The sequence below is a fragment of the Mus caroli genome, chromosome 16 (assembly GCF_900094665.2).
Source record: "Mus caroli chromosome 16, CAROLI_EIJ_v1.1, whole genome shotgun sequence".
Lineage (NCBI taxonomy): Eukaryota > Metazoa > Chordata > Mammalia > Rodentia > Muridae > Mus > Mus caroli.
The window spans coordinates 14152553-14168196 of NC_034585.1; the positions used below are offsets into that span (position 1 = coordinate 14152553).

The 15644-nt window shown below is 44.6% G+C and overlaps 1 protein-coding gene across 9 annotated transcripts in view; it reads right to left on the bottom strand.

The window, feature by feature from the left end:
- Med15 (mediator complex subunit 15) overlaps nucleotides 1-15644 on the bottom strand; it is a 75281-nt gene that overhangs the window by 13490 nt on the left and 46147 nt on the right. For 5 of the 9 annotated variants that reach the window (XM_029470334.1, XM_021184359.1, XM_029470332.1 and 2 more), the window contains 4 exons: nucleotides 11221-11474; nucleotides 9936-10265; nucleotides 8345-8473; nucleotides 215-334 (listed from right to left, as the gene is read on the bottom strand). In XM_029470334.1, coding sequence (XP_029326194.1) covers nucleotides 215-334; nucleotides 8345-8473; nucleotides 9936-10265; nucleotides 11221-11474 — 833 coding nt within the window. The remainder of the gene's footprint in view (nucleotides 1-214; nucleotides 335-8344; nucleotides 8474-9935; nucleotides 10266-11220; nucleotides 11475-15644) is intronic. The other 4 variants (XM_021184361.1, XM_021184365.2, XM_021184364.2 and 1 more) reach the window with 2 other exon arrangements.

Consider the following 15644-nt stretch of genomic DNA (forward strand, 5'->3'; position numbering starts at 1 on the left):
GAGAGAGAGAGAGAGAGAGAGAGAGAGAGAGAGAGAGAGAGAGAAGAAACGAAACACCAGCAAGGCCTGGCCTCAAATTAAGTTAACATTTCTTTACTGCTGTGAAAGCCACCCTGAAGAAAGTCACTGACAATGAAAAGTATGTTTCATGGGGGTGCTCAGAGGAACCCCAAGCTTTTGGGCCGGGCCCATATGAAGCCCGATCTGTAAATACCTGTGTTGTGGGCTGTCCGCCCAAAGAGATGGAGCTTGACGGGCCAGCAGACATGGTGGAGGTGGGCGGGAACCGGGCTCTTACGTGCATCCCGCCTTGGGCCAAGGCTTCAGCAATCATCTTTGAGGATAGAGGGACAACAGACAAGGTAATTGCAACAAGAACTGCAGTGCATGGCAGGTGAGGGTGTTTGCAGCCTCATGGGAGTAATCCAGAGGTGAGGCCCCATCAAATGACCCAGATGTGTAGAGGGAGGGAGTGCTCCAGGATGTACTCGAGCGTTCTACACCTCCAGATTCAGGAAAGCACCAGAAGTCTAAAGACACCAAGAAAGTAAGCCAGACTTTTCTATTCTACTAGCCAGCATCCTGTGGTGGTTGTCCTGGACATACCTCTGAACTGTAGATAGAACAGACCCTATGGCCTATGTCATGTCAGAGCCAGACTGCTCAGGTGGCAGTTTGAGGAGACCAAGTTCTTGGGACAAACTTGAAAAGAGGACAAGTCAGCCAGGCTTACAAAGAACAAAGTCAAGTGTCACTGAAGCAGCAGCCTGCTAATAAGTACTGAATTCTCTTAAGAGTGCACCTGGAAAGAACCCAGATAGAAGGCACACTGACCTATCTGGCCTTCTGGGGTGCTGCTTCTGCAAGTATGGAGGAATGCGGATGGGTGGCAGCAGAGGCTGGGATTTTCCCAAGGAGCTTCCTTGCTAATGAGGGAGGGCTCCCCACAGGGACAGAAAACACCTGCAGAATCAGGAGCTTCAAGACCAACAGAGACCTTTCCCTTGGTTAACTTTTGTTTCTTGAGTCATATGACAGCCATAGGCAGGTTATCACTGTTATGGCTTTGAAGATGCCTATCCTCTCTATGTTCTGAGGTGGTGGATGGAGTCCAATATGACTCCTGGAAAGCAAGGGCTACATGCCCTCAGAATGTTACAAACAAGAACAAAATGACACCAAAACAAAAACCTAATAGCAGATGTGAGAGGGTCACTTCAGTGCTGAAGTTAAGAGATAAGTAACATGGTAAGATCCCAGTTCAAAAAAAAAACCTTTGAGACCTGGGAGGCTATGAATTAGGCTATCAGTGTGGGACCTTACTGCAGATCCAATCTGTGCAGCAAAGTATGCTAGAGAGAACGTTCTCCAACGGGAGATAGGCCTATAAAGACTATGGCATTATACAGAGGTGCATGCAGCAAGCACCACACAAGACTCCAATGAGAGCATCCTAAGAGCCAAGAAAGAGGCAGCTTTCACCATTTCTGCAACCAGCCAAACAAACCTCTTGGTTCTGGTAGTGGGTGTCAAACCAGGGGTGCTGTCTCAAACAGGTGACTGGCAGACAGACACAAAGAGGGCTGATGTTTGAGGGCCCTTTGTCTACTCTGGGGGAGGGGATAAAAATTTATTCTAGGGTTCTTGATATAACTGGGGGTCACTTAGGGAGGTCCATTCACAGCCAGTGGCTGCCATGCCAACTTGTCTCCAGGAACAAGAAAAGCCTTAAGGAAGGAATCATTATGAAGCCTCTTAACTACTTTTAAAATTTATTTTATTTTTCAACTTTTTAGAGATTCCTCTTATTTTATGTTTATGAGTTTTGCCTACATGTATGTATATGTACTATATACATGCCTGGTAGCTGCAGAGGTCAGAAGAGACACTGCGTCCCATGAAACTGGACTTACAGACAGTTGTGAGTCGTCATGTGGTTGCTGGGAACTGAATCTACATCCTCTGGAGGAGCACTAAGTGCTCTTAGTTTCTAAGCCATCTTTCCAGCTTTATTTATTTTATTTTTAAAGACTTATTTTTTTACTTCCTGTACATGAGTGTCTGTGCACATGAATACGCAGTGTCCCTGGAGGACAGAAGAGAGAGTCACACATGACTATAAGCCACAACACAGGCCTTTAAAAGAAGTCAGCTCTGTTCTGTTCTGTTCTGTTCTTTCTTTAATTTGTTCTTTCTCTGTGTACCAGTCCTGGCTGTCCTGGAACTCACTCTATAGACCAGGATGGCCTTGAACTCACAGAGATCTGATTGATTCTGCCTCTAGAGTACTGGGATTAAAGTCATGCACCACCACTTCTTGGTGCAGCCAGTGCAGTCTCTCCAGGCCCTGGTTAGTTTTCTTTATGACAAAGAAAGCCCCACCTGCCCTACCCCAGGCAGAAACCCCAGAGAAAAACCACTGAAAATCTTTACAGGATCAGATGAGCAGCTACCAAGTGCAACTCTTGCAAAGATGATTCTTCTCTCTCTCTCCATACACTGCCACTTGCAAAGGAATTCTAATACCCAATAGAGCACTTTGCCAGATCCCGACTGTGGCAACAATTTAGGAGGACTCACAGGGATACAGGCCCTCTGAGTCAAGGTCTGGTCAAAGAGCACTTCTAAGTCAGCTATATTGAATGTGCAAACATGCATGACAAATGTCTGACTTGGCTGACAATTCTTTGTCACCTGCAAGTTATTGTTTAGTTTTATATTACTAGAACAGAATGTTAAGAGACCAATGTGTAGGAAAATAAAGACATACTTCTGCTTTTTTTGTTTTTTTGGACCCCAGAAAATTCCATTGAAGGTGATTTTATCTCTCTCAGAAACTTGAGTATAATGAGATAAGAGAGCTATATAAAACAAACATCTTGGGGCTGGCTGACCTTTCCAGAACACTTAGCCCAGGTGAAGAGCCCTGCCATCATTACTGCACAGATCACCACACCTGTCACTCTAGCACTGGTATAGGCTCTACCAGAACACTCCTACTGAGGGTACACTCTAGGAATGAAGCTGAAGAACTACCCACTTAGTGCCCCCACACCAGCAACTCTCACAGAGCTGTCTGGTGGCCTATCCTGTGGTGTGTGGTATTTCATATGCACAAAGATGCAATATGTGGTTTCTGCATACTGACAATACGTGGGTACAAGGTAGGAAATTCTAATCTAGGTCTTTGAGCTCCTGATTAACTAGATAACTTGCTGTTACTGTGCAAGGACCTTCAAAGCCACGTTGTGACTCACTCCTGGGAAACTACAAAAAACTGTCTTGAATGTATCCATACACTTAAAAGATTACTTCAATATCCAAAAACATGGCAATACTTGAGAACAGCAGCAAGTATTATAGTAACTCAAAATAAGGGCGCCCAGGAGTTTCTGCTTGCAGAGGGTACTCTGGAATCACAAGCCTTAGAAGCTTGGCTGTAGGCTGAGGCTCCTTGGTAGAGCAGTTGCTTACCACACTCCAAGTTTAAACATCCTCAACACTGCAAACAATGCTTTCACAGCTCATTCTAACATTTTAGTAGGGGCTAAGGCCTCTACTTTGGGCAGTATGTGTAGAAGAAATAGTGTTGTCAACTCAATGGTCTCTAATCACCAAAAAGACAAGCTTGCAGTATACCTGTGAGGGATTAGCTTAACTAGTTTACCTAAGTTACTTAGTAACAGGACTCCGTGGGCTGAGTCCTCAACTACATAAACAAGAGAAGGGGATCTACACACAGGCATCCGCTGCTCTCTGCTTTTGCTTTGTAACCAGGTTTCACTATGTAGCCTTAGTAGGTCTGCAATTTGCTATGTAGACCAGGCTGGCCTTGAACAGAAATCTTCCTGCCACTGCTTCCAGAAATGCTAGGATTAAAGTGTACACCAGCATGCCTGGCTGCTCCCTGTTTCTTGTCTGTAGATGCAATGTGCCCAGCTGCTTCAAGCTTCTGTAACCTTGACTCCTTGACATTATGGACTGGATCTTGCACTATAAGCCAGAAAAACTCCTTCTCACATTTCTTTTGTCAGAGTATTTTATTAGAGCAACCGGACAATTAGTTATTACAGGATATGAGCCCCTCCCTCTTCTTTATGTTCCAGTTGCCTGGAGTGCAGCTGTGATCTACCACATGCCCCCTGTCATTATGAGCTGGCCCACTATGCGCCCAATAGCAATGGGGCAAGCCGCTGTGTGGGCTGAAACCTCCACACCTGTGAGGCAAAGTAAACCTTTCCTCTATGCATCCATTATCTCAGGACTTTTCTTATTTTAACAGAAAGCCACTAACACACAATTAATGTGGAAAGCATCATAAATAAAACTGTGCAGGGGCTATGGACACAGATGACAGAGTGCTTGCCTAGAATGCAGGAAGCCCTGAGTTTGTTCCATTACTACTGCATACACTGAGTGTGGTGGTGCATGGTGCAATGCAAATATTAAGGAGGTGGAGGAAGAAGGGTGAGAAGTTCAAGATCAGCCTCAGCTATATAGGAAGTTAAAAGCCAGCTAGGTCTACAGGAGACCAAGTCCAAATAAATCAATGTACATAGACAATACAACTTCAGTGAAGTGAGAAAATCTGAAATGATGCCACACTACTTCCTGCTCTGGGTGTTTCTCTTATATCTCTCTATCTTCTGCAGTTATCAAAGCTTTGTTAAGGTTCACAGATCAGACTGCTGCAGCCCTTTTCCTGACCACTAAGGAAACCTGGATTTCAAAGGACTCTTGATTCCAGGGCCCTTCCCTTCAGAACGGCTTGTCACGCCCAAGCTACCCAGCCACACTCCTTTGCCCAACACTGCTAGAACAACACTGTTGAGACCAGCCAACCAGACCCACACAACTTCGACAGACACCGTAGATAAGACAGGAGAAGGTGGGAGAAGGGTAAATGGGGTAGATAGCAGGACACAAGTGTTCTGGTAGGGGATGGGAAAGGTGGGGCTCTTTAGCAAGGAGCAGGTAGATAAGTAAAATAACAATAAGGATGTCTAAAAAGCCACAAAGAATCATATTAACTATTTACCAAAATAAAAAACCTACAGTTAATTCCATGAATACATATATATATATGTATGTGTATATATATATATATATATATATATATATATATATATATATTAAATAACACATACAGTTTAATAAACTTTTCTCATCTGAGCTAGTAGTGCTCTCTCAAAGACCCCAAAACCACACAACAAAACCCCAACAGTGGACATAAGAACCCTCTTTTATGTTGTTAGCCAGGGCTGTCCAAGAGACTCCCAAACATACAGCCTATCACTGTTACCCTTGGTTACCTACCTACACTGGGGTGGGAAATAAGCCCCTATGAAGATATCATGCAGTTCAGAAACAGAGCCCACAGATCCCTAAACTGGAACTGGCCTAAATGCCCCCACTGTCTCAGGTCTAGTTTTCATGCGACCAGAAAGCACCATGTAACTCCTTCCAAAGGAGAGACGCAACCAGCAGCCCTACCTAGCTATCTGTGATACCTGTGAACCGTGTCAAGGAACAGCATGGCTGGATAACCCTCAGAGTACAGCACTGATACAAATACCCTGATAGCAACCAACGTTTTGTAATTGGACTTAAGACCCACTTAACTAGAGGGAAACCACGCCTGATACTGGGAACCTAGCCCACCACTCAGTGCAAGTGAAGTGTCGTCCTTGCCCCCTCATCAAAAATTTTTTTCCTCTTTCCAACAGAAGATTGTTACAGAAAACTACAACCAATCAATATGCTGAGTTGTGAAACTCTCACAGTGAAGAAGATGATGGGGAAATAAAGATTGTAAGAGCCGGCTAGAGGGTCGAGGAGTTTGCTGAGATTGTGCCTCCTAGGAACATCAGAAGCTACACCCATAGACTCACCAACATGACTACCCAACTATAACCTGGCCAAGACGACACCAGTGGACATGCCAAAGTGGACAGGGAAAAGCTTATGAAACCTCAACCCTACATATAGGTAACTGAAAAAAGCTGGGAGCAGGAGAGTAAGTCTTCCCCAGGGAAGAGCACACCAGCTGTTCAGTACATACATACATACATACATACAAGTAATACTATACAATAGGAGATAATTAGAAATACATGAATTTATATACACACACACAAACACAGAAACAATTAGTGAAAAAGGTCATGAATTTGAAGGAGAGTGGGAAGAAAGGCAAGGGAGTAATATATTAATCTCAAAAAGAAAGAGAAATAGAGTCAGCTGTGACAGGCCTGACTCCTAAGGCAGCATCGGGTTTGGACTGAGAAGCACACTGCTTTAGAAACACATTAGCCAGGTGTGGCGGTGCACGCCTTTCATCCCAGCACTCAGGAGGCAGAGGCAGGCAGGTCTCTGAATTTGAAGCCAGCCTGGTCTACAGAGTTCCAGGACAGCCAGGACTACACAGAAAAACCCTGTCTCAAAAAAACAGGATAGAAAGGAAGGAAGGAAGGAAGGAAGGAAGGAAGGAAGGGAGGGAGGGAGGGAGGGAAGGAGGGAGGGAGGGAGGGAGGATATGGAATACATACACACACAAAAGGCCCAAAAAATGGCACTGGAGGCAAGTGGGTGACACTTCTTGAAACACTGATAGCACAGTACTGAAAACCCAACTCCATGAGGAAATAAACCAAAGCACCAAGCACTCCCAGATAAGACAATTTCTCTCTGTTTCACCAATGAGGAAGGACCTGTGCCTGCCTTACTGCAGCTGCCACTGATTTCCATTGGGGTAAAAGGGACACTGACAATCAAGCTGTGTGCTCCAGGTGACTGTGCTGGCCACATTCCCACAGGAGCAGAGAAGGGCCAGGAACTATGGGAAGCCCTGCACTTGCCACAGAGGCTTGCTACAGAGCACTAAGGACACATGGCCACACCCTGGTTCTGGTGACTGACAAGACACTAGTAAAGCAAGGTAGCAACAGGATACACATTTCCTCCAGCAAGAAGCCAGCAAGCAATCTGAACAGGTGCAAACCAGTGGCATCTGTTGTCCTTTCATGGCTCCCTGCTGTACAATGCTGAGATGGATGAAAAGGGACAACCTCCCTTTCTGACTGGGCTGAGCCAGTGATATAGAGGTTTAGCTCTTCAGAGTTCCAGGTCAGTGGAGGGAGGATCATAAAGCAACAAGGAAACGGCCTCCACCATCAGGGCAGGTTCTGTGTCACTACTGTGCTGATTCTAAGCCACAGCTTCTCTACACAGTACAAATGGAAGAAGCCACCAGAAGCCTGAGATGCACAGTGATGATGGGAAATGGACTGGAATCCCATAAAGTATTCAGCCTCCCCAAGACACAGGAAATTCATGACATGTTTTCACACGAGGCTATATCTCCGTGTATAGGTAGCACAGGAACCCTGGACCCAGGTCAGCTAGTACAGTGACAAAAGAGGCCGACTAAACATCTTTCCTCATCCCAGATCTAACACTTGGGGGGATCTCCTCCACGGAATAAAATGATGTCTGACACATCCTAAAGCACCTAGCCCATGCTGCCATGCACCTGGACACTGAACTCACCTAGCTCATGAGCCAGCCAGTGCAGGCTTCTGAGGGTACACAGTGTAGTCATAGCATTTTCTCTGGATAGGATCCATCAAGAGCCCTGCCATAGCTCCTAACTAAGCCCCAAATCAGGACTCTCAGTGTGCCCACATGATGGGAAGAATTATGGCAGTATGAAGACGAAGCATATTTTTGACACAAATCACAGGGACCCTAGATGTTCAATTTCTCAGACACCAAGAAAAGGTAGCCTAGGCCTCCTGCAGGCTGTCATCGCACTGACATCTGCTATGCAGAGAATGGCTATGGACTGTCAGTGATAGGGATGTTGTATGTAAATGCTTTCCTTGCACAGGATGCTCTCTCCCTGCTCCTGCTGTGGCACATGCCAGAGCATCAAAAGATAGCTACTACTGTTCTTTCTAAAGAGCTGCCCTACAGCTCAGCCATCTGTGTTGAGGCTGAAGTAGGATGAAACTTTGGAGCTTTCTTCTCTAAAGCATCTCCTCCAAGTGCTATAATGTAGGAAAGATGAGGATACCCAAGGAAAAACAGAAATAACACACACTAGACAACGAATAGGTTCTAGCAATGACCAAGCAGAAACAACCACCCTGCGGGCCTCAGGGTGTGTGTGTGTGTGTGTGTGTGTGTGTGTGTGTGTGTACACATGTGTCCAAGTGATAGAAGATTCCTATACTTTATCCACTTAACCTCTAATTCAACGAGAACTCTCCTCACAGAGCTTTATGCATGGGCCAACATGCACCTGCTAGAGGCTAAGGAAACCCTGGGCTCCCAAGGCCCTCACCTGAACGCCGGGAGCTACCATCTGGGCAGACTGTGCTGTCTGCACTGCTGCCTGCGGCTGCACCTGGGGCTGTACCTGCTGCACCTGGGGCTGCACTTGCGGCTGCTGGACCACCATCGGAGCACGGACCTTGAAGGAGGAAGGAAAAAGCAACTTGGAACCATCTGCACAGAGAGCAGAGCACTCACTACCAGTGTGGGAGCTTTAAGAACAGAACTTACAGAGCTGTTGAGATAGTGAGTAAAGGTGCCTGCCACCAAGCCTGAGGTCTTGAGCCCTAAGACTCATTTGGCAGGAGAGAACTGACTCTTGAAAAGTTGTCCTCTGAACTCTACACTCGAATTGTGGCACACATGAAACTCTTCTCCCCCAACCCAAAAAAAAAAAATTTTTTTTTTAAACAAGAAGCTTCCTCTTGGGATGGGACTGTTAAGGACACCGTAAGCTGTGCCTGGTCACCAATATCCCACACCAGCCTATCAGCCACGTCCCACCTCCCCAGTCCTGACAAGAAAGAAGACAGCCCTCTCATACACACCAACTGCAATCACCAGCTAAGCAACAACTTCCAAAGCTGAGCACACAGCCTGCCAGCTCAGTCTACAAGTGTCCCCAAGAGCCCAGACTCCGTGAAGGAAAGCAGGCTGACCAGCTAGCAGATGGCTTAGCTAGAAAGATGACCTTAGGCGATGGAAGACAGAGGAAACACACATCACTATGGGAGTACCATGTGGAGACACTACTACAGGGACAGGGCAGACCTTGGCCAGATCCACATTGGGAGCTTCTCCTTACATCTCTCCAAGTTACCAGGCCCAATCCTAGTAGGCAGTTTGCCAAGGAGCACACAAAGTTTCTGGTCCCAGTAGGCTGGTTCTGGGTAACAGTAAATGTTCCTGTAACCCACAACCCTCCCAGCCGACCCCTTTTCACCCTGGCTTTTAGCTCAGGTGAAGTCCCTGTCACCATGTCTCTTAATGTATCACGGTAGAAAAGACCACAAAAACCAAGAGAGCAGAGAAGATGCTCAAATTGTTGCTTTTCATTGTAACGAAGTTTGGTGGCAAAATTTCATTCTCTGTAAATATTTTGACATTGACTTTAATCAAGATGCACAATGAGGCAGAAAATAAAGTTTTATATGACCATCTGTTTCAGAAATGTAGTAATGATGAGGCTAAAAGGGCTGGGACTGGAGATCATAGTAGACCACATGTTTAGTTTTCATGAAGTTCCCCTGGTACCAACAGAAAAAGAAACCCACGGAATAGCTGGCAGTTGCAGCATATCCTCCTACATGGTGAGATTACCTCTTAACCTAATTGTGTGTAGCAGACATGCAGCAGATGCTGCTGAAATCATTCATGTAAGCTTAGAATATGTGACATTCCTACTGTGTGGAGACAGCTCTAGGACACATGCTCCCTCATCTACTTGTGCTACGGAACTACAGAAGACCGGCGCAGGAAAGGATGCCTGAAGCCAGTGCATAAAGGACATGATACCTACATCCAAAGGGTCTAAGAAATTGCCAACCACACACAGCATCTTAAGACATGCATCTGCTACACCATAGGCTTCGGGTACTCACAAATTTCAGCTGCTGTTGGGCAGCATACAGCATCGGTCCAGGAAGGGCTTGTGCTTGTGACACCAAAGGCTGGCTCTGTGACTGTGGTGGGATCTGTGGTGGTTGGTTCTGAGCAATGGGGGACTGCTGAGCCTGAGGTGGTGGCTGGTGATGCTGTGGATGATGCAGCTGTGACAGCTGCTGGGGTAGGGCCTGAGAAGGGGGAGGCTGTGGCTGCTGCATTGGTGGCTGCTGCATTGGTGGCTGGGCCTGCAAAGCCTGCTGCTGTTGCTGCTGTTGCTGTTGCTGCAGCTGCAACTGTGCCATCCTCTGCAGTTGCTGCTGTTGTATCTAAAGACAAAATAATAACAGTGACCATTTCCACCCCTGGATGCTAGCCTTGACCGAACGAGACCTGGGCACGTGAAGTAAGCTCATCCTCCGTGGAGGCTGGCCTGATGGCCTCTCATATTGTGAAAGGAATGTGGCATATTCAGGACTAAGTCCTCTAGACCAACAATAGCTGTTTTCTAGACACCTAAGATAATTCAAGTGAAACAGGCTCAAGGAGGGTCCAGGAAGAATAGACACACACCTACAGCAGGGAGGCCTGAAGTTCAGGCAACTGCAGATGCTTTTACCTCTACAGAAAGGCTCTTTTATCTCCTGGAGTAGTCAGCAGTGGTCAGAAGTATGACCCTCATGGGGATGGGCTATAAGGAACACATGCAAAGCTAAAGATCAACAGCTAGCACAGGAAAAGGAGATTCCAAAGCCAGGGGTGGCCAAAAAAATGGAGGAAGTTTCCTTGGGCTTTTTTCCTTCAATCAACACTTGCTAGAAAAATGGATATGAACATGTCTAGATTCTGCTTACAAAACACAGAAGATCAAACAACTTCTGACAAGCAGCACTTCGAGTGTGGCATACCACTGTCCTACTAATTATTTTAGTTCTGACACCAAATAAGAAACAAAAGAGGAGTTATATGTGTCCTCAAAAGAATGTGCCAGGAGCACAACTCAAGCATTTCAAGTCTTAGAGTGTTTGCCTCCTCCTTTATTCCATTAGCTTATCTGTACTGTTTATAGACCCTGCTACACATAGAGAGGGTCTGCACCACAGAATCAAGAGCCCACCTGAGAGCCCTTCCTGCTAAGCTAGGGTCTACTTTTTCCACCTGTGGGGTAGCCCAAGGAGGAGGGCTAGCTTAGCCTTGCACCTAATAATATCTTGGGTGACACTTGTTCCCAGGCTCAAGGACTACAGGACTAAGGCCCAGTATAGTGACAAGAGAACTTGGTACCTGTTGTTGCTGGCTTTGATGATGCAACTTAATCAGGTGCTGCTGCTGCTGCTGCTGCTGGAGCTGCTGCTGCTGCACTACTGCTTGGAACTGTTGCTGCATGGCATTCTGTTGTGCCTGGAACTGCTGTTGCTGCTGTTGCTGCTGCTGCTGTTGCTGTTGTTGCTGCAGTGCTGCCTGCTGTTGCTGGAATTGCTGTTGTTGTTGCTGCTGCTGCTGTTGCTGCAATGCCACTTGCTGGAGCTGCAGCTGAGCTGGAATGGGCATCCAGACTTAGGCTGTGCCACCCTGCAGGTGTCCCAGAGCGACATGACCAGCTAGGCAGCAACAGCCATTGCCTACTGACAAAGCTATCTGTGACAGCTAAACACAGTACTGGAGGGAGACAGGTCAAGTAGGAAGTGTCATTTGTGCTGATTATGGAATTTACCATCATGGATTACTCTCTAACAATCAAGTAGAAAAGGGCCAAGTGAGTCTTTTGGATAGACCAAAAGTATCCAGCCTCTGGAAAGCAGTAATATACTGTTATCTAAGGGTATGGCTATCTGAACACTGCACACAATAGCATCAGAGAGCAGGTGTGCACTCCTTTTGCTTGGATAGCATCTATGGAGTACACCCAGATTGTGGAAGGGTACTAGCTTCATTGACATTTTTATTGCTAAATAACATTCTATTGTACCCCAATATTTGGTCTATTCATCCATTCACCAGTTGATAAACATTTGGGCTACTTCCATGCTTGAGGTACTGTGATAACAATGTTCTAGAATGGATAAGGATGACAGCTGTAAACTTAAGAACATACAAAAAGCCACTAATAGTGAGGTGAGTTTTGAATGAGCAAACTCCGTTAATAAGAACTGTATTTCAATAAAGCTAATAGAAAAAATAGCAGAAATCTTTTGTACACTTAGCCCGGTGGTTAAAATTATAAGATCACAACCAGATCTGGATGGGTTCAGTCACCATCATTGTAAGACACTCAATAGTTCCAACACCCTCAGCACCTCACCTGAAGTCTCAGGATTATCAACTCCAGAAGTTTTATTCTGACTTCCTCACATACCTGTGGCATGTATACTCTCCTCCCAAACAAACAACAAACAAACAAATAAATATGATTTTTACAAATGTGCTATAAAATCAAGAGCCCACCTGAACGCCCTTCCTGCTAAGCTAGGATCTACCTTTTTTTCCACCTGCAGGGCAGCCCAAGGAGCGCTAGCTTATTAGCCTAGTACCTAATACCTTGGCTGACAGATTTAAAAAAATTATACACACACACACTGAAACCTTGTCTCAAAAAACCAAATTACACACACACACACACGTATGTAAATATGTATGTGTGTGTGTGTGTGTGTGTAATGTTTTTTGAGACAGGGTTTCAGTGTATAGCCCTGGCTACCTGGAACTTGGGCTGTAGACCAGGCTGGCCTCACACTCATGGAGATCCACCTGGCTATGCCTCTCAAGAACTGAGAATAAAGTTGTGCAACCACAACTGCACGACTAGCAAACCGTAATTTTTTAAAGAGGCTAGCATGAACTCTTGGTGATTGGCATTTACCCACCCATATGACTTTCTGGTAACCCAGGTGCAGTGGTGACATCAGTAGGTCCTTCCCTTTATTTGCCAAATGGTTTATCACAGTATGGATACTTCCTAACATGACTATTTACATGGTGCAAGATCTGAGGAAACAGCAGATTCAGGCTATTATAAATAAAACTATGAAGGTTTGCACATGGAGTTTTCATATAAAAGTTCATTCTTCTGTGATAAATGCCCCCCAAAAGTGTAGCAGTTGAGCTATAGGCTTCGTTTTATATATGTGTAAGTCTGTATGCATATATGCCACATATGCATAGGTGCCCACTGATGCCAGAAAAGACCACTAGATTCCCTGAATTTAGAGTTGTAAGTGATTATGAGCCACCCAATGTGGTTGCCTAGTAACTAAATTCAGGTCCTCTGGAAGAATAGGAAGCACCCTTAACTGCTGAGCCAGATTTCTAGTCCCTGTATGCCTAACTTTTAATGGTTTATTAATTATTATTTTATGTGTATGGATGTTTTTCTTGCATCCATTTTTTAAACATCATGTGTGCAGTGACCACAGGCAGAAGAGGTCCCCTGGGCCTAGAGTAACAAACAGTTATGAACCACCATATGGGTGCTGGCAACTATACCTCTGCAAGAGCAACAAGGGCTCTTAACTACTGAGCCATTCCTCCAGCTCCCGCATGCTTCATTTTCAAAGAACTATTTTACTTACATTCTTATGTGAAATATATAAATGACTGTCTTTCCATCACTAACACTGCTGTCACAATTTCTTTTAGCCACTGTTGGTAGGTTTGGAAACTCTTAAATTTACCTTTTCTAACTCTGATACTCAGAAAAAATTTGGACCACAATACTCTGAAATTACTGAGGCTTATTTCATAATTATATTTATAAACATTTATTCCATCCTGTACTTTAATTAAGTTATTCATTACATCATTAAAATCTTTTCTAATATATGGCTCAGTAAGAACATGTATTGCTTGTATCAGTAACTGCAGTTGAGGGAGACCAATGCCATCTTCTGTCTCCCACAGGCAGTAGGTGGTACATATATGGTACACAAACATACATGCAGGCAAAACACTCAAACACATAAGAAAACTAAAACATATTTTCTTTTTTTTTGTTTTTTTTTGTTTTTTTTTGTTTTTTTGTTTTTCGAGACAGGGTTTCTCTGTGTAGTNNTGGCTGTCCTGGAACTCACTCTGTAGCCCAGGCTGGCCTCGAACTCAGAAATCCACCTGCCTCTGCCTCCCGAGTGCTGGGATTAAAGGCGTGCGCCACCACGCCCGGCTTAAAACATATTTTCTAATGAACCAATTTTTGTCTACTTAATTAGCCATTACCTATGGGACCTAGGTAATTGTCTAATACATCTTTACCATCTATTTTCATACTTTTCTGGGTCTTACACTACAGGCATGTCTCTTAAATGTAATAGAACTTACTACTCAGCCTGACCTGAATTTAATCTCCAGAACCCACATTTTGGGTTGTCTTCTATAAGTTGTCGTCTGACCTTTTCTTGTGTGCCACTGTATGCATGTGGACCATCAAGTAAATGTAAAAAGTTTAAAAAGTATAGTAACAAACTTTGCATTTGTAATTATATGTAATAAGTTGAAAAATATTCATAAAGCAAATCTATTTTCATCTTTTATAGAAAAACTTGGGGATGGAGAGATGGCTTAGCAGTTAAGAGAGCTCAGCTTTGGGCTGGCGAGATGGCTCAGAGGGTAAGAGCACTGACTGCTCTTCTGAAGGTCCTGAGTTCAAATCCCAGCAACCCACATGGTGGCTCACAACCATCTGTAATGGGATCTGATGCCCTCTTTCTGGTGTGTCTGAGGACAGCTACAGTGTACTCACATATAACAATAAATAGATCTTTAAAACAAACAAACAAACAAACAAGGGAGCTCAGCTTCTCTTGCAGAGGACTCAGGTTCAGTTCCCAGCACCTGCTGTGGCCAGCGCACAACAGTCTGTACCTGTACATTTCCAGGGAATCCAATGCCCTTTTCTGGTCTCTATGAACATACACCTGTACATACGCATGCATACACACACACACACACACACACACACACACAAGACTAAGTTTATTTCATTATGATTACTTATATTTTCAACTTCGCTTTACCTTTTTCTCCTCTGCCCTCCTCTATAAGTTGAAAATGCAGGACATGCACAGTAGATGGGCAAGCTTACCACTGAGCTACATCCCAAGCCTTTCTCTGTCGTTTTGCTAAGCTTCCTGCTTTTCTGTTTTGTATTAAAGATTTATTTAAATTATGTGTGCATGGGATGGGTGTTATACGTGAATGCAGGTGTTTGCACAATCAGAGGAATTGGACCCCTGGAACTGGAGTCACAGGTAGTTATGAACCAGTCCACAGAACCTGTGTCTCTGCAAGAGCAGTACATGTTGTTGACTGCGGAGCCATCCGTCCAGCCGCTGCATTTCTGAATTTCAAGGGTCTATCTTGATAACTGTACTGAACTTTATACGTTGGTTATTTGTTGCTTTGTTATAAGTTGTTTGCTTTTTTCCTACTGCTTTGAAATTTATAAATTATTTCTATTGTTTATGAGTAATTTTCAACTTATTACATATAATTGTTAATATACTTTAAAAATTTTTACCCAAGATACAAGATACAATTTGCTAAACGCATGAAACTCAAGAAGAATGAAGACCAAAGTGTGGACACTATGCCCCTTCTTAGAATTGGGAACAAAACATCCATGGAAGGAGTTACACAGACAAAGTTTGGAGCTGTGATGAAAGGATGGACCATCTAGAGACTGCCATATCCAGGGATACATCCCATAATCAGCTTCC